Source organism: Coffea eugenioides, chromosome 11 (genome assembly GCF_003713205.1).
Source record: "Coffea eugenioides isolate CCC68of chromosome 11, Ceug_1.0, whole genome shotgun sequence".
Classification (NCBI taxonomy): Eukaryota; Viridiplantae; Streptophyta; class Magnoliopsida; order Gentianales; family Rubiaceae; genus Coffea; species Coffea eugenioides.
Genome location: NC_040045.1, coordinates 12,889,574 through 12,912,030, shown reverse-complemented (window position 1 = coordinate 12,912,030; position 22,457 = coordinate 12,889,574). Strand labels below are relative to the sequence as shown.

The 22,457-nt window shown below is 35.1% G+C and overlaps 2 protein-coding genes across 2 annotated transcripts; both read left to right on the top strand.

The window, feature by feature from the left end:
- Positions 1-3,071: 3,071 nt before the first annotated feature.
- On the top strand, positions 3,072-10,979 carry LOC113754513 (FAD synthetase 2, chloroplastic-like). The gene is made up of 5 exons (XM_027298958.1): positions 3,072-3,452; positions 4,306-4,358; positions 5,849-5,984; positions 10,176-10,351; positions 10,441-10,979. The coding sequence occupies exons 1-5, from the start codon at positions 3,133-3,135 to the stop codon at positions 10,950-10,952; spliced, it is 1,197 nt and encodes a 398-aa protein (XP_027154759.1). The 5' UTR covers positions 3,072-3,132; the 3' UTR covers positions 10,953-10,979.
- A 5,478-nt stretch (positions 10,980-16,457) lies between these two features.
- Positions 16,458-21,138, top strand: LOC113754305 (transmembrane protein 53). The gene is made up of 6 exons (XM_027298685.1): positions 16,458-16,721; positions 18,030-18,228; positions 18,332-19,174; positions 19,323-19,428; positions 20,115-20,317; positions 20,628-21,138. Exons 3-6 carry the CDS (start codon positions 18,417-18,419, stop codon positions 20,893-20,895), a joined length of 1,335 nt encoding a protein of 444 aa, XP_027154486.1. The 5' UTR covers positions 16,458-16,721; positions 18,030-18,228; positions 18,332-18,416; the 3' UTR covers positions 20,896-21,138.
- Positions 21,139-22,457: the final 1,319 nt, after the last annotated feature.

The following is a 22,457-nucleotide window of genomic DNA, read 5'->3' as shown; positions in this document are numbered from 1 at the left end:
ACTAAGCAGGTTAAGCATGTAATCAGGTAAGCCAAACATGAATCAAGTCCATAGAGTTCAAGTAGTCATACACTTGACACCCACCGAGCAAATCAAGAAGAAATATTTTTTGGAACTTCAAGTGTGCACGGTAGGATCCTCTTGAAGATCCTCATGTGCGCCTGAGCAATTAATAATATATTGTCATTCATATATCCTAACTATCAAGGAAGATTGTACACCAGTACAATCTGAGAAAATTTCATGAAATCGAACCTCAATTACTCGTAAATCGAGGTTCAATTAGAGTTTCTTAAAGTACAAAAGCATTTGGATTTTTATCTTGGAAATCGAGATTAAAACGTTTGCATAATGTCGAAAGAATAAAGAGTTCTTGGAAAACTCTATTTTCTTGAAAGTTGGAAAATTTCAGTTTTGATATGGATCTTTGAAAAATCGTATCTCACTCGATACAAGTCTAAAATTGGAAAACTTTATACCGTTGGAAACCTCTTGGAAAGTGCTAAAAGTTTTTAGAAGACACTGTTTCATGAATCTAAGCGGAAGGTATTCAAAAATGAGCTTAAAGTTGCTGTTCCAGAACACCCAGGATTGAGCCGGGGTTGGTTTTTCGCTAACTTTGGAAATTCGGCAGAATTCACTCGTTGCAAACCTGCCTTTGAAATTTATAAATCAATTAGAGGTACAAGTAAGGTTTAGGACAGAATAAGCGGATCGAGAATCGGAGTTTCGAACACCAAGATATGGTAGCTCAAAGTTGGGAAAAATTCAAGACTGTTGAACAATTTCCAGATTTGGGTTTCCGACTTTGGACCTTTAGTTAAGTATCGAAACGGACTTGAATTGGTACCAAATTTTGTAGTATAGTACGTCTGTATGAAGGGTATCTCTCTATCAAATTTCGTGGAAAAATACCTTCGGGAAGATGGTTAATCAATCAACCAAAGTTTTGAAATTACTAAGGCAAAACTGCCTTTAGCTCCATTTCTCTCCGTTTCCAAACATTCGGCTAAGGAAAACCTCCAAACATGGTTCATTTGTACAAGACAAGTCTAAGGAACATACATGGTACATTTGGTAGGTGTTTAGCACTAAGAAATACATTTAGTAAGACCACAACAAGTCTCACATCAAATCTGTCCAAATCCAAGGGTTTTCAAGAACAGGGCAGTCACCGTATTTTGATCATAACTCACTCAATTTAACTCGGAATTGAACATGGTTGATATTTTTGGAAAATACATTCATAGGGCTATAATTTCTCAGAAGAAATCATTTTAAAATTCAGTACACAACTAGCTCGAAATCGAGTTTCAAATCACAGCTTCTGTATTTCATTCCAGCAGAACAGAGAAACAGAACAGCTGAGTTCAAAAGAGTGGTGCGGCTCACACACATCGAACCAGAACGTGCATTATATACCGTTGGAAAGGTGGGAATGTCTAGTTTCAAATGCTGCTAACGGCACTTGATTTTAACGTCGAAGCACGGAGTTATGGATGAAATACGAACACTGGTTTGAGCATTACGGGAACAGTTTCCAGATTACTAGCTTTGGGAAATAAATTCATTTGACCAACCAAAACTCAATATTTTCCAATGAAAATTTTTATACAACTACTACAACATATAAACAACACAATCAAGCCATTAAATCATCAAAAATTGGCCTTAAAATAACCGAACAAGGCAGGGGCAAAATCAGAAATTTCTATCCCATGAGTTCCTTGAAGTTTCTACTAATAATACACCATTAATCCACCATTTTAAACACTAAACCAGCATTATATCCAACATCAATCATTTCATCAGTCATCAAGCCAAGGGTGGGAGTTCATAGAGCCCACCTTCCATTTTTTTCAACAACAACAACAACCCATAGGAAATTAAGAGCAAAAAAGTATACTAGAACTTCCAAAAACTGAAATTAGAAAGCTTGATCATGACTTACTCTAGTTGATGAACAACTCAGAAATTTCGGTCCCTCCTTGCTCCTAAGTGAGCCGTGAAAAGTCCCCCCTTTTTAGCTAGATATGAACTCCAAGTCTTAGGCTAAGTAGTGTTAAAATTTGAGAGAATTTGGTAGAGATTTGAGTAAGATTTGTAGAGGGAAATGTTGAAGAGTTTTGGTTGTTTCTTTGCAGCTTCTAGCCGGCCATGGAAGCTTGGAGAAATGATATGTTTCGTCTGACCCTTTGGCGTACAAAGAAAGCTTAACGTCTAATAGTTTAGGTGCGCAAAAGTCAACCGTAAATAGTGCGCATACGCGTGCGTTTTGTGCTCGATTTCTCTTAAGTTTGTTGCACTAGTGCACTAAACCTCTAAGGCACTTACATTCATATAAATATTATTCATTCTTAATTGTCCCAAAATAATGGTCCAAAGTCCCACAATTAAGCGCACGTGTGAAAACGCGTATTTCCAATTTAGGCGCGATAAAGTGAAACTTTCGAGAAATTCTTATAACGATCGTACCACCAACTATCACTTGAGTACTTAAACCTAAATTTACCTATTTTAAGACCATTGAACATGTCTCCAAATTTTCAAACTTATTGTACTCTCAATCGATTAAAATTTCCAAACACGTTTTCGCTATTTTCACTAAACGAACTTCCAAAAAAATTAATTTTTTGAAACAAGTCGCTTTAGAAATATAAAGAGGCGTCGTTCCATATAAATGGATTTAAAATGGTCGAAATAAATAATTCGGAGAAAATGAGTGAATAATCATTTAAATATTCCAGTAATATTCTATAAAAATAAGAAAATTTTCGGGTCCTCAGATTAGCCCCTCAAAAATAATTACGTGCAAGGCACGCGGTGAATTCCAGTCAAAAACTAATAAAAAATCTAAATAAAAACTAAATTTGATCATTATAAATTTATAAGAAATATAAAATTATACTTTTAAAAATAAAGTTCGGAAAGTAGTCATTTTACAAAATATAAATTTTTTTTAATGATTTCCCTTTGGTTAATGTGCACTTTCTCAGCACCGCCCAAGTCTCCAGCTGGTCCCCTTTTTGCGCCTAACCCAAAATTTTCTACCTCTCTTTCCCTGGCTCAAACCGTAGATAGAGGGTAAGATATTAATGCTACTCGCGCCATACTTTCGTTTCTGATGCTACTATGTTGGGTGTCTCTCGCACTATTTTCTCCCACCACTTGCGAGACTGTAACTGCTATCTCAACCACCACTACCATCATCAACAATACAAGAATTGCAGTAAGAAGAAGCCTCGTCACCAATTTTGTTTTACAGCCAAGCAACTCCATCACCCTTTAATTGTAAGACCATCTACCGCTACTTTAGCTGCCATGTCCTTTTCTACAGAAAGGTTCAGATTTCTGTTGAACAACGATGATTGTAGAAGGGATAATGGTTTGAGAGACCCTTATGTTAATTGTATTCAGCCCACCAAAAGTCCGCCTCTTCCAGGTTGTTTAAGGTAACATGAATTCTTTCTCTCTTTTTTTTCTTTTGCCTAATCTTTTGCAACGATTTGATATTGTTTTTGCATGTGCTAATTTTTTATTACTGGGGATATTGTTGTTGAAACTTCGGTATGATTTGCCTGCTGCAATAGGAGAGTTTTAGTTTTTGTGTCGAATAGGGGAATTTGTGTATGGGTTTGATAGGCTTTTAATTGGCAAATTTAATAGTTAGAAGTGAATTGATGTGAACCTTTTACTATTGAGATTAAGGGATTGTAGAACATCAACTTTTTGGCCCGGCAGAACTGTGGAAGAATACCTAATTTACCTTGATTACTTGTGAAAACATGCAATTGGAAATAAATCTGTGACTTATGCTTTGTTGGCTGCAATATGGAAGTTCTAATTCCCGAATTAAACATAACAGTTGATGTTTAGGTTCTTTAGGCTGCTTATCAAGTGAGTTTAATATCTAGAATAGAGTCTAGGATTATGGAGAAAAATGAAACTGCTTCGAATGATTTGTCTGCGCAAATGCGTATTCTAGAATTGAGACATAATAGCTTGATTTCAAACCAAAATTTTTTTAATGTCAGCACTATTCTCTCCTGCTTGCAAAGAGTGTTTTGTTGTTGTTCGAATTTTTATGCTACGTTAAGAATGACAATGTGTATGGTTATAGAGAGGTGGTATAGGCAGTCAGCATATTAATGATTTATATTTCTTGTGGTGGTTACTTAGAGTTATAGGAGATGAAAAGATTACCTATCTTCTGATAGTGTGGCAAATTTATGTTTAGCATTGCTCAGTTATGGTTTTTCTGTCATTCTAATGTAATTTGCATATTTTTTAATTCTCTTCTGGTAGCCAAAATGAAGATTGTCAAGAGTCTCCACCTGAAAAATTGTCACCAATAGCAGGTTTTCTCTTTGTTCTCTTCAATCTTTTAGCTTTTTTTTTTTTTAATCTTCTAATATTCCTCATTTTTCTGTTAACAAGCACGTGATTAGAAACAATATATTCAGGTGACGTTACTGCAATTTGTTATGGTCATGAAGTTACTGAACAGGTTTTCCCTTCTTAAGTTGATTATATTCTTATTTTGACCATACAAGTAGTAGGAAGAAAAATGACCTTTTGTTAACATGTTCACATGTCTTACATTTTTTTTTTTTTCAGTTAATTTGTAGCAATTTGATATTTATCTCTTTTTGAAGATAAATGTAATCTTTTTATATTCTGTTCTTGGGTTGGGGCTGGGAGTGGGGGGAGGGTGGATGCAGTTTACATGTTCACTGGCAAATTAAATACGGAAAATTACAGGATCCATGTATGTTTAGTTGATTTCAATGGTTTGCTGCAACAGTTTCAACTAACAACTTGACCCTTGATACTAAGAAATATCTATCCGGAACTTGTCTACACAGTTATCTCAGAGAACATTCATTTCGGCTTAGTCATATATACTTGAGAAGTGCAGTTCTTGTACTTTCTCATTTGATCAGTGGAGATAAAACTTGAAAATGGTTCTGACTCTTTTTGAGCTGCACCTTTTTGGTTTCTTTTACTTGGGCAAGATCTAGTCCTAGATAGGCAGATCCAATTCTCACAGCTAGTTCAGTTAATTTTATAAGTAAATGCCTGAACCAAGATAGGATGTTGTAATGGAACATCTAGAATTATGGAAGGAAAATTATTTTGGAGGGGTGCAGTGATTCCCAATCATGGTTTATGATGCTTTGCAAAAGGAATAAAGAAAAAAAATACTAGTTTTTTTCATGTGGTATGTGGGGAGCTGAAATGATCTTGATAGATGCAATATTAATAGTAAAAAAAAAAAGTGGTACTTCATAATCTAAAAGCTGAATATATCCACAAATTTTTACATGCCCTTTCGCATTCTGGTTGTTTCTTATTGGCTAATTATGGCCTTGGCCTGTAAGTGAGCGGCTAACCTGCCCCTTTGCATGCTGGCGGAATTATTCTGAGTGGTTAAGCTTGTGGTAGATTTGTAACTGGGCTGCTTTTGTTGCATCTAATGCTCCATCAAATAAGCTGCCAGAGATATGAGTTATGTATTTTCGAAATTCCAAACCTCTAACTAAAATGACAAATACTTATTCCACCTAGATTAAATTCGTCTGAAGAGTTGCATTAAACAGAATGTTCTCTCAAGAATGTTCCCATCTATTAGCCTACTCTTGTCTACTTGTCTTTCTCCATCCAGAAAACTTGTATACTTTTCATCGTCCTTATGAGTCTGTGATCCTGGATGGAATTACATTAGGTGAACATGTCATGCAATTCATCATTCATTCATCTCTTTGCATACACAGGGAAACACTTTTATGCCTTGAGAAACAAGATTGGTTTCTTTTTTGCATTGTAACGTTTAATCTTGTTTAAATAGGTGGGATAGTTGCTTTAGGAAAATTTGATGCTCTTCACATTGGTCACCGAGAACTTGCAATCCAAGCATCAAAAGTTGGGATACCTTTTCTTCTTTCATTCGTTGGAATGGCAGAAGTTCTTGGGTGGGAACCTAGGTATGGACTGCATAACTCTACATGTTGGTGTTCCTTGTACGTATTTGCAATTGTTTCTCTACAGATCGCCTAACAATAGTTGCATGTATTATCTCACAGTTTTCTTCAGCACATAGTGTTAAACAGATAGGTTAATAATCTAAACTTTGGATTTCCATGTGCACTAGTTTTAAGTGGTGAGAAGTATACTCAGACTAATCTAAAGGAAAGATATAGTGAATGTGTAAAATATAATGAGTGTGTGATGGCCATAAAGTCAGAGATCCAAAAAGGATGGTATTGTCTGGTTCTCTATCCTGGAATTATTTGGTGACTTCTGAATTTTCAGTTTGCTGTAATGCATTCTTCTGGCTAGCAAATACTTAGCACAAAATCATAGGATGAAATAGTCTTTGTTCTGATGGCTTGGAGGACTTTCAAGTTTTGCTTACTGCTGAAGTTGTAAAAAATGGGGTTTAACATTTTTCTTCGTAATCTTGACTTCTCCAGCATTAATTTCATTCTTCGCTTGCAAGTTTGGTGGTTTTCCGAAAATATTCTGGAATATTAATCATTTTTGGTCAGCAATATTCAGCAATATTCTTCACTTCCAATTATGGTGAATGCGTAGGATACAATGAGTGTGTGAGAGCCCGTGAGTGATAGTGGAGAACTGAATGCAGCTAGACCTATTTTTTTGCTTTTTTGGTAGCATCCAAAAAGACAGTAATGTCTGGTTCTCTCATGATTCTGGAATTATTTAGTGACTTCTGAATTGACTGGTTTCAGTTTACTGTAATGCATTCTTTGGGCTAGTAAATACTTGGACAAAATCATAGGATGGAATAGTCTTTGTTCTAACGGCTTTGAAGGCTTTCAAGTTTTGCTTACAATTGAAGTTGTAAAGGATGGTTGTTCTTGATCTTGACTTCTCTGGCCTTAATTTCATTCTTCACTTACAATTTTGGTGCTTTTCTGAAAATATTCAGCAATATTAATCATTTTTGGTCAGCAATATTCTTCACTTCCATTTCTCACAGCTATTTTTACATGTTTTTAAGTAATATTTCAAGTGGGAAATAAATCAGGTACACCTCCCCAAGTTCTGTAGTTCCCTGAATGAGATCATATGGTCTTCTCCCAAAATTTGAGTTCTGAAATTCGGCTTTTAGTGTGATAGAGAGCGTGGTCATTGGAATGAAAGTATGGTAAGTTTTTGAGAATTTCTTGCCATGTTAAGATGGATAATGGAGGTCTGGTTTAGTGCATTCATTTCTGTATTAACATTCTATTTAAAAAGAAACTTTGATCATTTGTGCATGATAGACTATGGAAAAAAGGATGACAAAATTCATTCAAAAAGTGGTTCCTTCTGTTTCTCTGATAAACACATCCTTCAGTTTGTTTTTGCCATCATTTCTTGTTCATATTCCAAAATCTTGTCATTCTCAATCCTCTCCTGCATTTGTTAATCAAAGTTACGAAGCAATTATTACTTAGGACTTTCCATTCAGGCATGCCAGTGAATCTTGAACATGTCCATAGCTGGTTCCATAGCATGAGAGGCAGTGGTTAGTGCATTACAATAAAATTTCTTCAAATTGAAAGAGAGAGTCTGATGTCTTATATATGCAGTTTCTGTTTTCCATCTTCTCGCATGGCAATTCCATATTTATATCTTTCTCAACATTCTTAGATATGCATATTTCAAGCAACCAATACTAGCTGCACGAACAAGCACAGTTAAGGGTGCACTGAATGAATCTCTTTATTTTCTGAAAAGCTAATTAAAGAAACCGTAGATGCTGTAAAAATTGGGCAATCACCTAGTAAATAAGAAAAGTCACAGTTATACAATAAATCATAACATTTAAATAGAATTGTGTTGTTCATATAAGGTTGAGCTAGTCCACGGATGTCAATGGGTATTATTTTTTGACAGTTCTTTAAATCTAATCCAGTTTCTACATCATATCCTGCAAAAGATCCTACTTGATTTGGAAATTCTAATGAATGTGAAACAAGAATTTAAAATAGACACAGTAAGTGAAAAGAAGAAAGGTGCTTATTGAAAAACTATAGTGCGTGAAATCCTGAACAGTTTGTTAGTATTTAGACATACAGAGCATGGATGACTCATCCTATTTAATGGGTTTAGGAGGGCATCAATCGTATAGCACCTGTCATGATAGATAAGTATTTCAAATGGAAATTGGGCCCTCATAACATATCCAACAGGACTCTTAAACAATGTCGTTATCATCATCTGATATACCTCCCTCACGTAGTTTGTGCACTGGAGGGGACATCAACACATGCCAAAGGTAGTCTTAACCTACTATTTGGCTGTTAAAGCAGCACACACAGATCTTGAGCTACCAGTGTACCACACAAGGGGACAGGTTACGTAATAGCGTAGTACCTTGTCTCCTTATTAGGTGGAATGATATTTTTTGATTTTTTGAAATTATTTTACTTTTTAGTTCAAGTTCACTGTGCTGTCCTTTTTGGGTAAGTGCTACGTAACTCAGCCACCGTAAATTGCTGAACACTCTTGTTGATGTGGCCTGGAATTAATTCCATGCACTGGTCCAAACTTGTATTTGGAAGGATGCTACCTGCTAGTTGTGCCTTGGCTTCCATTTTTTGGAGCAATGTAGACTCTTGGATAACTCTTTAAAAATTGTAATCCCTTTTAGAAATACACTGAGCAGGCACCACTATCTGCAGGGTCCCCCACCACCCACCCCGCCCCCTCCCAAAAAAAGGTTTTAGAGTGCATGTCCCCTCTTTTGGTTGACCTCCATGGCTGGTTTGCTACTCTCCCTTTGTCTGTCTCTCACTAGGCATAGTTTTCTTTCTTTTCTGAGGACAACGTAGTACCCAACTTCGCTCATTTTGTATCTCCCTATATGTACCTTTCATACCTGCACTCAACACCTTAACAATTGTCATACGGATGCAGAGAAATATTAGATAAATTATAGATAAATGCCAAAAATAAATATGCAATCACCAATAGCAACTGTACAGCATCTTTTGACCCCTTTATGTTGAAATCAATGCTCTTGCAAGATATGATAGATTCAAATAAGGCAATAATTGCATTACATGATTTACTGATTTAGATGATAATGGATTTAATATTGGTGCCATCCTATAGTACCCTATAGCATCCCATAGTTGATAGAATGATAGTTTTTATTTTCCCTTATCATTTGGATTTTTTCTAACCTAGGTGCCTGTGCATATTATCTTTCAAGTTCTTTATTCAGAAGACATCCTATAAAATTTAGACATAATCAAAGAGTAAAGGGCTGTTGCATTCTGGAGTGAGTCAACCACAATCACAGAGAATACTTTGGACACTTGCTTATTCCAAGACTTCTTGTTAGTGCCATGTCTAAATTGCCCCACACTTTTAGGGCACAGCCACTTCTCACGGAATACGCTGCTATACTTAAGAGATTCTCCAAAGTTGTGGGCTATTCTGTAGTGGATGGGATGACTTGTTGTAAAGCTTGCTTGCTTGAACATAAACAGAATACGTAGACTAAAAGCTTTTTAAGGCCTTTCATTCCTTTGATAGATCTTTGAATAGGAGAGCCATGGCCAACATGGAAGTTTTCTTCTATAGAAGTCTCTTGGCTTCCATGCTGCACCAATGAAAAGGATCAGAACTGATAAGTATTGAAAAAAAAAATGACTGGAAAAAAGCCAGAATTTTCTTCTGGACCGTTATCTGTTATAAGATGAAAGTTCAATAGCAGAGCCAACATATCTGTGTGACATTCGCACAATTGCAGATAAAAGGAATTTTTTCCATAATCATGCTCCTTCATCTCTATTAGCATGCTAAAATAGATCATTACACAGTGAATGGAATAGGGCTTAGTTGTTTACAGAACTCTTAGTACAGGGTTAAGAATTTATGTCAGAAAGCAATTTTGATGCCATGCTACCAATTCCAGATTTCTTATTGCTAGATTGGGAAGATTATGCAAAATTTTGGAGTTTTATTCTTTCTTATGTCTCCATTTGGATTTATTTTTGTAGTATGTGATACAAACATTCATTCATTTCTTCAGATTACTTGTCATAAATTACCTTATAGGGAAGATTTACGAGTTCAATCTTGAGTTGAAATTATAGAGACAGAGTGTTGAAAAGAGGAGATTGATGCGAGCTTATTCATTTAAATGGTATAAACAGGGCTCCAATTGTTGCCAAATGTGACCGGAAAAGGGTTCTATCCTCGTGGGCACCAAACTGTGGCAATTTGACACCCAGGGAATTTCACATTGAATTCTCGAAAGTCAGGTATCTCACTCCACGGCAATTTGTTGAGAAGCTCTCTTTGGAGCTTGGAGTACGTGGTGTTGTGGCAGGTACTTAAGCTTATTTCCCTATTGTCTTTTGTTTCCTTTTAGAATGTCTCTGAGTAATGGCAGCAAATAAGGATATTATTTTGTGATAGGCGAAAACTATCGGTTTGGATATAAGGCTGCTGGTGATGCGTCAGATCTCGTTAGATTGTGTGAGGAATATGGTCTGGGAGCATACATTATTAGTTCAGTCATGGACAAAAAACAAGACTCCAAAGAGATCAATGCTAGTGATTCAATGGAGCGAGGCCAAGTCTCGTCAACTCGTGTCCGTCATGCTCTTGCCAAGGGGGACATGAACTATGCATCGGAGCTTTTGGGCCGTCATCATCGTCTCATGTTGATGATGGAAGAGAACGACGGGTTTGCTACTGATAATAGGGTGTCAGCTCCAAAATCTTGTTTATTAAATCTTCCACCTGTAGAAGGTTCTTATGAGAACTGTTATCTTTCGATTGGTGACGAGAATGTTGTACCGTGCAGAGTAATGATTGATACAACTCATATTCATTTGGAATTGGATGTGTTAGCCACTTGTATTCCCTTAACTTCTCAAGACTTCCGATTACTAGGCATCGACTTTGCTGGGTCAGGAACATTTTAATACAAATGGTTTACAATTTTTTCAGGAGCATGGGAGTTTTTTTTTATTTTATGTCATATGCTTCTTTTTATAGCTTTGTGCTTCTTATTATGCTTCTTATTATTGTCTGTCAGGAGACATGCTGGTAACCTTGCGTTCTCATGGCCCCATGCATTGATATACGCTAGTGGGCTGGTTTCATCAGCCTAGTATTCCCCGCCCGTCTCTTCCCAGTTTTCACACTTTTGGATGCCCGCTGTTCTGAATCCCAATCTCTCCCATGAAAGCGGGCGGAACCACTGGGCCGTGCTTCATTGTTCAATAGTTCACGGCCCAGAATAGATAGCCTCCGGCCTACCAAGGCCATATATAATATGAGCATCCTGAAGGCCCCCCCAAAAAAAAAAAAATCTGATATGGATCGCTTAAATGTAATGACGTAACAAATTTTGATGCATCAAAAGGTACGTCGTACGCTTGTTCTCAACTGGGCTAGACAACAAACTAACAACCCTTTTATTGCAGATTTATAAAATGTTTGCTTGCATAAATAACACTTAGGCAAAGCTTAAGTTGTTAAAGTCAATAGAGAGGATATAAGGCTAACTTTAAAGTTAAGCGTACTTGGAGGAGAAGATATAAAACTAGCTCATTGACTAGTATCTGATGCTAGGAGATCTTTACAGTTATATTAATGACTTAATAGAGATACGGAGTAGTATTTTCCGTGCTTATTGGTGAATGGTAGAAACGTTGATATGTTTGTTTTTATTTTTTGAGAAAACTCGAGTTGTCACATATTTGTTTTTGAAATACATGACCCGATTAAAAAAAATGCTGGTTTTGAGATCCAAAAGAAGTTCTGCTCCAAAATGCTAAGAAACCAAAGCAAGATTCTACATCATCTAAAGTTATGAATAACATGCCAGAAGAAGACATGGATCTTGAAAAGTTCTCGAAAAACAAAATACATAGAACATCTATCTATGTCAACTGCCCAAAATCTTTTCTAAATGCTTCAACGCCTTTTAAGATGTAAAAGAGAATGAAATTTTTGGTTGCACTAGGACACCCTAGTAAATGTAAAGTCAAAACCTATTTTGTGAAGTTGATATAGGGGCCCAGGAAAAATTTAAACGAAACCACACATCTATTCTTGATTGCAATAAATAATTTTCAGAGAATTGTTATTCGTTAATCCTCTCAATTTCATTATTCTATTTCTTACAAAAAAAAAAAAAAAAAAAAGAAGAAGAAGAAAGCAAGGGACTTCAATGGTCCAAAAGCTTTATGGGCACCTTAGAGTACGTCCAAAAAGTTATGGTGACATCTTTACTTCAGTAGGATTCCTCCATTTCACCGCATTTGGGAAATGCCATGGCACATTCACGAAGAATATTCCAGAGACCAACTGATGATATTTCTTCTAGTTTTGTCCGGATGCCTTTTATAAAGATGCATTGTCTCATGTCTGCGTGCTAGCATAGCCACAGCTCCCAAGCTTAGGTTTCAGATGCTTGTCATACAAAGTTGTATATATATACTGTCACGTTCACTGCCCTTAAATTTAACATGTTATTCAACTTCTCCATTTTTAAAGTCTCTCTTAAACTGCCTAAATGAAAACAATAAGGAAAAAAAAAATCTTCGATTTGGATGCTTGTCATTCGAAAGAATGTGTATATATTCTTCACTATGTGCCCTTTTAAGGTAATGACAAAAAGTTTCTGCAACTTGTAACGAATATGTGCGTGCTTCGTGTCTGTGTAAAATGGCTCAAGAAAATAGGATACTTGAATCAGCAACGTCCCATGCAACATATTGGGGAAAACATGTAGCTGATTGATGAGATCATGATGTAAATTTAAGATCAATGGGCGGAGGTACAGTCATTTTAGATGGTGCAAATGCATCCCTCGATGTTTTGAAAACTATTATGTGACCTATAAAAAATTTACACTTTTTACTATTGTCCCACCCCCTGAATTTTCAAAATATTCCATCTAGACCCACAATTGCCCCCAAAAATGTTGATTTTTTTTAACAGTTTCCCTTACCATTTCTGCTATGAAAGTTTTGAAATAAAACATGATGCTTTTTCTATTTTTTTCTAATAAAGTTTTATTTACTTAAAATTAAACTTTACTTGTACGTCCATCTATATGAATTAGAAGTTAACCAAATATTCATTTGACAATTTGATTGTGTACATATTATCTGTACATATGCATAATTTTAGCAATTCTATAGGTTTTATACTATTAGATGATTTGATAACTACTGTAGATAATAAATATCAAAATATAGACAATTTTCTAATTCTATTTTTGTAACATTAAACAAATTGGTTCATATCTACTAAGCTTATAATAAACACTTAATTGCACCGAAAACTCATAAACCACATATTTAAGTTTATATACAATTGTTGCACCATCTAAACAAAGGTTCTAACTTCACCACTGATCATAGTTTTGTTACATTGCATGTGTGTCTCTAGTGGATTTTTTTTTTTCAAGTTCTGTTGAGCTTAGACTATTAGTCCTTCTTTCTTATATGCGCTAAATCCTTTGATGTACTGTTTTTGATTATTTCTTTTTGTTACTTTATTCTGTTCCAGGGATAAATAGTACTTTACCAAAAGACAAGTTGTATCCACAATACCACTAATTTTCTATGTACAATATTTTGATTGTCTATTATGTATATTATGTTTTAGGTTTTTTATAACTTTAGATCAAAACTTTGCAACACTTTGTTCAATGTTAATTTAACTTCAATTAGAAACATTCTATTAAGTGATTCCAGTCAACGTTAATTTCATATCTTAAATATTGCATATCATTTGCATAATTTGAACTTATTACAAATTTTGTATACAACATCTATCCTTTGTCTAATTCCAAAATATTTTTTAAGTAGTTATTCATTAATAATCTTTATAAATAAATTTTTTGAGTTTCTTAAAAATTTAATGATAGTACATTCCCTAGTTTGTGCGCTAGAAAGGCTTTTACAACTTATTCATTCCATCCTAGTATTTGGTATGCAAATTTTGTGTAGGAAAGGCCTTTTTTCCTAAGAAGCCTATTCCAACTTTTTTTTTTTTTTTTTTTTTTGCAATCACACTCCTCTCAAAATCTAGGAAAAACTTATTCTCACTGTATCGAGGAAACATCTAAGTTGTAGCAAGAAGTATCTAAATTCCAGGGGTCAAGTTTACCTTTTCATACATCTCTATTTTCTATAAAAGTGTCATCTAAATTGTAGCAAGAAATATCTAAATTGTAGGGATCAAGTTTACCCTTTTATACGTCATTTTATTTTTTATATACGTGTTAAATGTTAGGTTACCTGTGAGTTAATAACATTGTTACTTTTTAGTCATAAATAGTTCTCATTCTATAAATTAATGACATTTTTTCTCTTTTTACTATCAAATAATATATTTAATTACACATTTTAACATCTTTTTATTTATAAAATTGGATTATGTGATGACACTGTCAACTTAGAAGTAATAAGTGCCAATTCATACACACTCTAATAAATAAAGAAGAAAAAAATTGCTACTAAACCATTTGTTAAGTCACAAATGTACCTGAGGGGGAGGGATGGATTGAGTGATTCGAGAGTAGGAAATGTAAGTGAGAGGTATTGGCTTTGAACCCTCCCAGTTTCACTATTAAAAAATAGTTATAAATATACATTTTTTGTTTATAAATAGAAGCATATCAAGGGAACATAGGAATTTATATGTATGCAATTTGAATATTCAGTTTGGGTAAATTAGTATTCAACTATTGCAATTTTATGTTATTAAAAAATTATTATTATTATTATTATTATGGATTAATCTTCTATACATTGACAGTGTATATACTTTCACTATTAGATGCATGATACATAATTTGAATTTGAATTTGAAACTCAAATTTTGCATATGTGTCGTATATTCAACCGTGATAGTGTATATAAGATTTACTCTATTATTATTAAGCTATATGTTTCTAAATTATTAAGTTATTTTTATCCAACTATTGCTAGTGTCAAACAAAATGAGAGAAGAAATGTTTTATGTCATAGTTAGGGCAATTAAGTCAACATAATAGTTTTCTTCATTCCATTTTACATTCTCAATATGATTCTACTAGATGTTGGAAAAGAAATGCACATTTCATTCTGACTTCAGTTACCTAACACTGGAATGATAACTTGTTTCCTGCCCAATTTGGTAGAAAAAGAATTTTGGGTAGCAAGGCCTTTCCATTCTGGATTATTCTTACATATGAAATGGGTATATTAGTATAAAGTATTTAATAGTATTGTATAATGCAAAATGGTCCTGTACTATTGAAGCAGAATGAAACTAGTTTCAAATAGAAAAATAAGTTTGTGTTGAAAACTTTTGGCTTTCATAGTTTCTAGCTATTTTGAAGACTAAGCAGACGTCTATCTTTATTGAAATGTCTCTTGACAATTTCAAAAAGAGTTGCTCATGGCGTATAATTAGCTATTTACCATATGCCCTCAGCACAGGGCAATTTTTGGTGCTACACTGATTACTTTTCAATGATATTGACAAATTTTACTTTTTCAATGATACTGACTTCATTAAAAATTTTAGCTGTTTTCAACTAAGATGAACTTTTGGAAATGCTCCGTAATTAGTGATTTGGTTGGATATGAAAATGGACAATATTTTCCTTCTCACTCGCAAAATTGTAAAGCATTCAATCAATTAAAGAATGATAAAAACGATGTCTAACTTGCTTCAAATGAACATACACATTAAAAGCGGTCTCACTATAAAATTGAAAAAGTGAAATTAGATTGGCAATGTGTTGAAATGTGAATTGGAACAAAAGAAGTATACGTTAAATTAATATTTGATCTGAATCTTTTGCAATTATCAATTTCAATTGTAGTATGTAATAATTAATATAACGATTACAAACACTATAACAAAAAACAAGTAAATATATACTAAAAAAAAAAGAGTGTAAAAGCACGATGACTTTAATCACTCCTTAAAATTTATATTTCCTAATAAATTCATTGTAAAATGTATATGTCAATATTGGATCCAAATATTTCGTAATTATTAGTTTCATTTGCACTATAAAACAATATAAACACTATAAAAAGCATGTAAACACTAAAGAAAAAGGTGTAAAAGCGTGTAAAAAAGGTGTAAAAGCGTGAAAAAGGTGTAAACACTAATGAATTTAATCATTTGTTAAAGTTGAATTTCGCAAAAAATTCCTTCCATCCGTTTTTTTCATCAATTCTTTTGGGACCATCAATGAGTCTAGTCCCCCGTAGAGCGTAGTATATCTAAATTGTAAGTTGAATGTACATTATGCGGAGTAACAAATTCGAATCGGTCCAAGAATATACACTTAGGAATATACTTTATACTAAATTGGAAACTTTAGCATAATTAGCACGCTGATGCCGGGGCACGGCATGGAATAAAAAATGAAATACCGCCCAAACATCACAACTCACGGACCATACCAAAAAAGGTGGAAAACAGGGAAGAGCAAACTCCAAACACGTTTCTTCTCCTCCTCCCACTTTTCTGTTTTCCCGTATTCAAGGACTTCATCCTTCATTCAAGTCTCCTCTAACTCTTCACCACCGCCTCCCAACCCACCCGAAAAAAAAATAAAGAGGAAAAAACCCACTTCTTTTCTTCTTTACTGCGTAGATATAGAAGTTAGTAATTGGCGGTAGATTGTTGAAGGGAGAAGAAAGCGAGGAACTTTTATCTCAAAGAATTCCAAGGTTAGTTTTCTATTTCACTGCTTGTCATTCATGTCATTGCCCCTTTTTTCTTTTTCTTTTTTCTCCTTCTAGTAATAGAATTCAAGAATTCAAGACGCCCCACATCCAAATATGCTTGAATCTATAAAAGGACGATTTGGGTTTTGATTTTTAATGAAATTCATAATAAAAAAATTTGGATTGGGGTTTTTCCGGCACTGGAGATTGGGAAGGCATATGGGTTGCTTCCTTCTCTCATTTTTTTGGCTGGGTTTTGGCGGCGTGAGATATCGTTTTGAAGATTGAGGGAGGTTAAAACTGTCTTTTTACACATCAAGGAGGAAAAGAGTTGTTAAGTTGCCGAGTTTATTCATATCCACCATGCGTCATTTTTCTCCTTTTTTTTTTTAGATCCCCTATTTTCATTTTTCTTGCTATTCTATTTTACTTTTAGAGCAATGGATATTATATTGTCAGTCGTTCAACTGATTTTAGATTCTATTTTGGAAAAATAAAATTTTAATGATTTCGTTTAATTTTGTATCTAGAAATTGGATTTTGTAGCAGGTAAAGAAAAAGTTTTAAATATAGTCAAAATCAGGTTTTGTTGCTATGATCGATTCCTTTTTTTTTTTTTGTAAACTCTACCCAAAAAAAAATGACAATAATTTTGAAAAGAATATTCTCCCATAAGCAAAACCCATGGCAAAATCCATTTTCATAAATGACTTGGATCGTATTCTTTATATCGCGTCGTAGCCACGAGCTTCTTGAGGCAACCATTTTTGTGCAATCTTCTAATTTGTACAAGAATTCTTGATTTACCAATTTTTAATGGACAATTCAGTCTTTTTAACCAAAAAAGGTCAATGACATAATTGAACACGCCTCACGTCCACCACAGCAGGGAAGAAGGAAACTAGGAAAGGCTTCACGTGATTACTACAGAGGTCGTCATATGTCGCTTTTTCTTTAAAAAAACTACGACCATGTTTGGGCTACAATTTTTTGAAATTTTTTAAAAATAAATTATAAAAATTTGATATATATAAAATAAGAGGTGATTAAAATAAAAAAGTGGTCGACTTTTTCACCACCCAATCTAAACCCAACTGTCCTAACCTCAAACTATCTCCCCCCATGACCCGTCCCTCCCAAAAATCCCATGAAATATATGGATACCTTTTAATTTTTTCTTTTATTACAAAAGATTATCATCCACGTGTCACCTTCCTGTTAGCTGTTCAACCAGATCCTTTATTGTGACTAACTTATTGATTTATTTAATTTTTTTTTTAATATAAACTTTGATGTTTTCCTCCTTTGCAGGACGCGTCTAAGAAGAAGAAAGAAAGGCTTTTTGACTCTTCAAACAAATTCTTATTCTTGATCTGGTCGGCAGCTGGCTGGCTGCTGATCATATATAGTTTGAAGCAAAATTTGGATTGGTCGGGCTGTCAATAGATTCTTTATATTGACAGCCCGATTTTCTATTTCTTGAAGGCGATACCCCACCAAATTCAAACAGGTAAAAATCAGTTGTATTCCTTCAAACATTTTACATCACTTTGTTTCACGTTTCTCTCGTGCATATTTGGCACGTTTTAAAGAAACCAATGGTTTTCTTGTAGGTGGAATTGTGAAATTGAAATTTGACTGGAGTTGTTTGCTGTGTATTTGAACGAGACATTGTGAAACTTGAAAGCCATCAATACTATGGGTACCTTGTCTGGGAACCTTCAAAGGCCCATAATTGCAGCCTCTGCTGTTTGCATAGCTTCTATTTCATCTGATTTTCGTGAAAAATTTTGGCCGAATAAATCATCAGAAACATGTTCTTCCTCAGAACAATCGAGTTCGTCTTCGTCTTTGTTATCTGTTTCGTTAGATGCACAAAAATCATCTTGGGTGTCTAAGGTATCAGTATCAAAGCTTGCTAACTTGGCATTTGCGACAAGAATTCGTGTTCCCGTGCCTGACATATATAGCCGCATACCTGTCTCAAGTTCTTGCTCTTTTCCTGGATGGTTATATTCGTCTGTAGCCTCGTCCCCTGCTTTAATTAACTCATATCAATCGGCTGAGTTGGCGAAAGCCGCCAAGCCGGCTTCTTACGTGTATGATGTGAATTCCTCACCATCAGAGGTATTGTATAGATGGCATTTGCCAGAGCCAAAGGCTGTTGATGTATCTGGTAGTTCTGATTGTTCATCAGTAAAATCTAGGACAGTGGTGGTTTTGCTTGGGTGGTTAGGTGCAAAGCAGAAGCATCTGAATAGATATGCAGAGTGGTACACCTCGAGAGGTTTTCATGCCATTACGTTTACATTCCCAATGTCCGAGATTCTAAGCTATCAAGTTGGAGGAAAAGCTGAGCAAGATATAGAATTGCTTGTTAACCATTTGGCTGATTGGTTGGAAGAGGATGGGAAGAACTTGGTATTTCACACTTTCAGCAATACAGGGTGGTTGACGTAAGTATACTTTACCTGACCACTAGTACACTTGCCTCCCAATCCCAATCCACAACCAACACCCCCCCACCCCAAAAAAAAAAAAGCGGAACCTGATAAAATCTGGAAGTGAACATTTTGTGTAACTCAGTTAAAAATTGCCTTGCAGATATGGTGTTGTCTTGGAGAAGCTTCAGAGAAGTGATCCAAACTTAATGGGAAGGATTAAGGGCTGTATTGTGGATTCTGCTCCTGTTGCAGCTCCTGATCCACAGGTATTGTTGTCTAGGAAGTTACTATGCCTTTTTCGGTGGAGTGATTATTGAGATTTGAAATGTTATGTTGGTGGTGGTAAAGTAAGACTGGATGATCCAAAATACGTACTTTTGACTACTTGAAACTGATATTCCAGTATGCTTCGTTGGCTTTGGTGATGATGTCAATCTTCATACTTGCGGTTTGTCAGTATCATGAGTGGAGCTATAAGCTAGTAATTTCTGTATAAAAGAGTATTTGACTTTTATTTTGCAGTTCCATATATGAGTTTATTTGTTATTGTTTAGATATCTCGATCCATGTGCTAAATTTGCCAGCAAATGGTAATATTTGAAACTGGAGCATGCATTTTTTTGTCTTTATTTTCTCGAGTGCATCATTGTTGTTTCCTCCCATGTTGATTTTATTAATTACAAATAAATTTTGTCAGAAAAGCTCTCAGTTAAGTTGATTACAGATCTTGTATATCCTTCCAGGGTCCCTCTTCAGATCATAATAGGTTTCTAACTCCTGGGGGATAGGAGAGGTGGAGCAATGAAGTTCTACATATCATTCTGAAACTTTATTATATGTTTTGGGGTAGAGGAAGGGGGATCAGTGTGGATTTTGTTCTGTACAACTCTTTCTTTCGTTGTTTTTGGATATTGATTTTGATGTCATTCTTTCGTGTTTGTATGTCTATTAGGTCTGGGCTTCTGGATTCTCTGCAGCTTTTCTGAAAAAGAATAGTGTTGCAACAAAAGGTGCAACGAGTGAGCAAAGTGCAAATATGTCAAAAAGAAACAAAACTATTGTGGGAGAAGCCAAGCCTGAGTTGACTGAAACTGCACTCTTAGTGGTCCTCAAGAAGTTTTTTGAGGTGGTTTTGAATCTTCCTACAGTAAATAGGTGAGGGATCCATTTTCGTTAGTGTTGTTGATGCTTATTTTGGCATGGTCTTGCAAGTTCCTATCCTTATTGATTGAAATATGCAAAATACATTATCGCCAATGTTGAACTTGGTTGAATGAGTTCCAAGTGATTTTTGTTTAAGAATACTGCATTGGTTAGTTTCCTTGATTTTACAGTAATCTTTACTTTCATGTTGGTATGAATAACATCTTTTGGCTTTTGTCATTCTTTACTCCTACAATAATCAATAGATTAAGGCTACTCCTGCACTTCTTACTCACGGGATTTTCATGTTACCAAATTGTAGGAGGTTGTCTGATGTTCTTAGTTTGTTGACATCACAACAACCTAGCTGTCCACAGCTATATATTTACAGCTCTGCAGATAGAGTCATTCCTGCCGGATCGGTTGAATCCTTTATTGATGGCCAGCGGAAGAATGGGCGCAAGGTCAGAGCCTGCAACTTCATTTCCACACCCCATGTCGACCATTTCCGGAATGACCCAAAATTGTATTCTTCTCAGCTCACACAGTTTTTAGATGATTGTGTGCTGACTTGCTGCAGAAATTCTTAAATAGATTACTAACTAGTCTAACTCATTCTTTTCTTTGATTTCCTTATTCTTTTGTTTTTGTCTCCAATTTTTCCATACGCATATGACTTGCTCATTGATGTAGAGATTCAATTATTGCTCTTTTTTTTTTAACCTTTCTCCCCTTTTGACCTCAATTATTATCTGTACTCAACTTGGAAAGAGACAGTTATTCAATTGTAGAAATTTTCGATGTATTTAAACTACTTGACATTGTCATCTTCATATTACTGCTTCCATCAAATTTCCTTGCACTTTTCGAAGTTCTCTATTTTGGCATCTTGTAGTCCCTGTCCACAATTGTACCTGTTAATTGATTATGCTCGTCACATAGGCTTGTCACATGGAAAGTGGAAAAAACAGCCATTCCTGCTAATCCCCTTGCCCTGAGGTTAGACATAGCAATTTGGCAGGTTGGTAAAGGATTTAAGGATTTTCATTTAAATGGATTTGGGAAAAACTTGCATATACCCGGTCCACCAGCAAGTTTTTTACTTGAAGCCAAAAAGCCTTAAAAGTTCTAAATTATCTTTGCTGCTGCTTCATTCTGGATATCTTTGCTGCTGCTTCATTCTGGAGAGAGGGAGAAAAAGAAAAGACCCCCCGGGGAAGAGAGGGGGGGAGGGGGGGAGTGGGGGTGGAACAACAAAGCTACAGAAAAGAGATATAACCAAGGATGCCCAGATGCATTGACGCCGAAAGAACTCCCTCGTCAAATCCAGATCCAAAACCCCTTGCTTTCTAATTTTTTTTGGGTGGCTTCCTTCTTATTCTCCGGATCCTTCATTGGCTCTGTAGATTGACGGGTAAACAGCAGAAATTGGACTAAAAATGGTTATCAGCAAACTTTGAATGTTTCTTTTTTATTTTTTATTCTTTTATACCTTTCTCAATGCAAATTCTTGCCTAGTATTAGATACTCAATTTCTACGTATGACCACATTATCACTCTCAAAAGTATATGGCTATAAAAAGTTCTGTATCCCTTTAATGTTAAGGTTGCTTTGCTAGTTTGCCTATACGGGTGGTAGTTTTCAGTACTATTGAAGGGTGCTGTCTGGGTTCAGGCAGCGGTTGGGCTGTATATTTGCAATGATATTTATTTTCTAAAACTCCATTTTGTTCTCTCAGATTTCAAGCTTTTACCACACCATCAGTGCTTTCCTATTTTCCCCTCTAATTAAGGTAGAGAAAATCTCAGATTTTGAATCTTTAACTTTTACATTTTTATTTCATATTTAAAAGTAAAGAACTTTTCTCTTTGACTATGGTTAGAGAAAATCTTAAATGTTGATCCTTTTAATTTTTAAAATTTTTATTTTTGGTTGAAAAAGCAAAAGCGATGAAGGTGAAGGTGGAGGAGGAGAGTAAAGGAAGTGGCGATGAAAGTGATGGCAAAGAGAAAGATGGCTATAAAAATCAAGGAGCAAAATAAAGTTTTCTGAATATTTAAGCATGTTGATGATGTGGTAGATGATGGGCCACTTAGTTTAGGGATGGGACCGTACACTGGATCTACCCAAGTATTTGTCAATAAATTATAC

Excerpts from the sequence above, each read along its gene's own strand:
- LOC113754513 (XM_027298958.1), top strand. The coding sequence starts at position 3,133 with ATGTTGGGTGTCTCTCGCACTATTTTCTCCCACCACTTGCGAGACTGT. Across the intron at positions 3,453-4,305 it reads CCTCTTCCAGGTTGTTTAAG|CCAAAATGAAGATTGTCAAG; the intron begins GTAACATGAATT and ends CTCTTCTGGTAG. Across the intron at positions 4,359-5,848 it reads AAAATTGTCACCAATAGCAG|GTGGGATAGTTGCTTTAGGA; the intron begins GTTTTCTCTTTG and ends TTGTTTAAATAG.
- LOC113754305 (XM_027298685.1), top strand. The coding sequence starts at position 18,417 with ATGGGTACCTTGTCTGGGAACCTTCAAAGGCCCATAATTGCAGCCTCT. Across the intron at positions 19,175-19,322 it reads AGCAATACAGGGTGGTTGAC|ATATGGTGTTGTCTTGGAGA; the intron begins GTAAGTATACTT and ends ATTGCCTTGCAG. Across the intron at positions 19,429-20,114 it reads TTGCAGCTCCTGATCCACAG|GTCTGGGCTTCTGGATTCTC; the intron begins GTATTGTTGTCT and ends TATGTCTATTAG.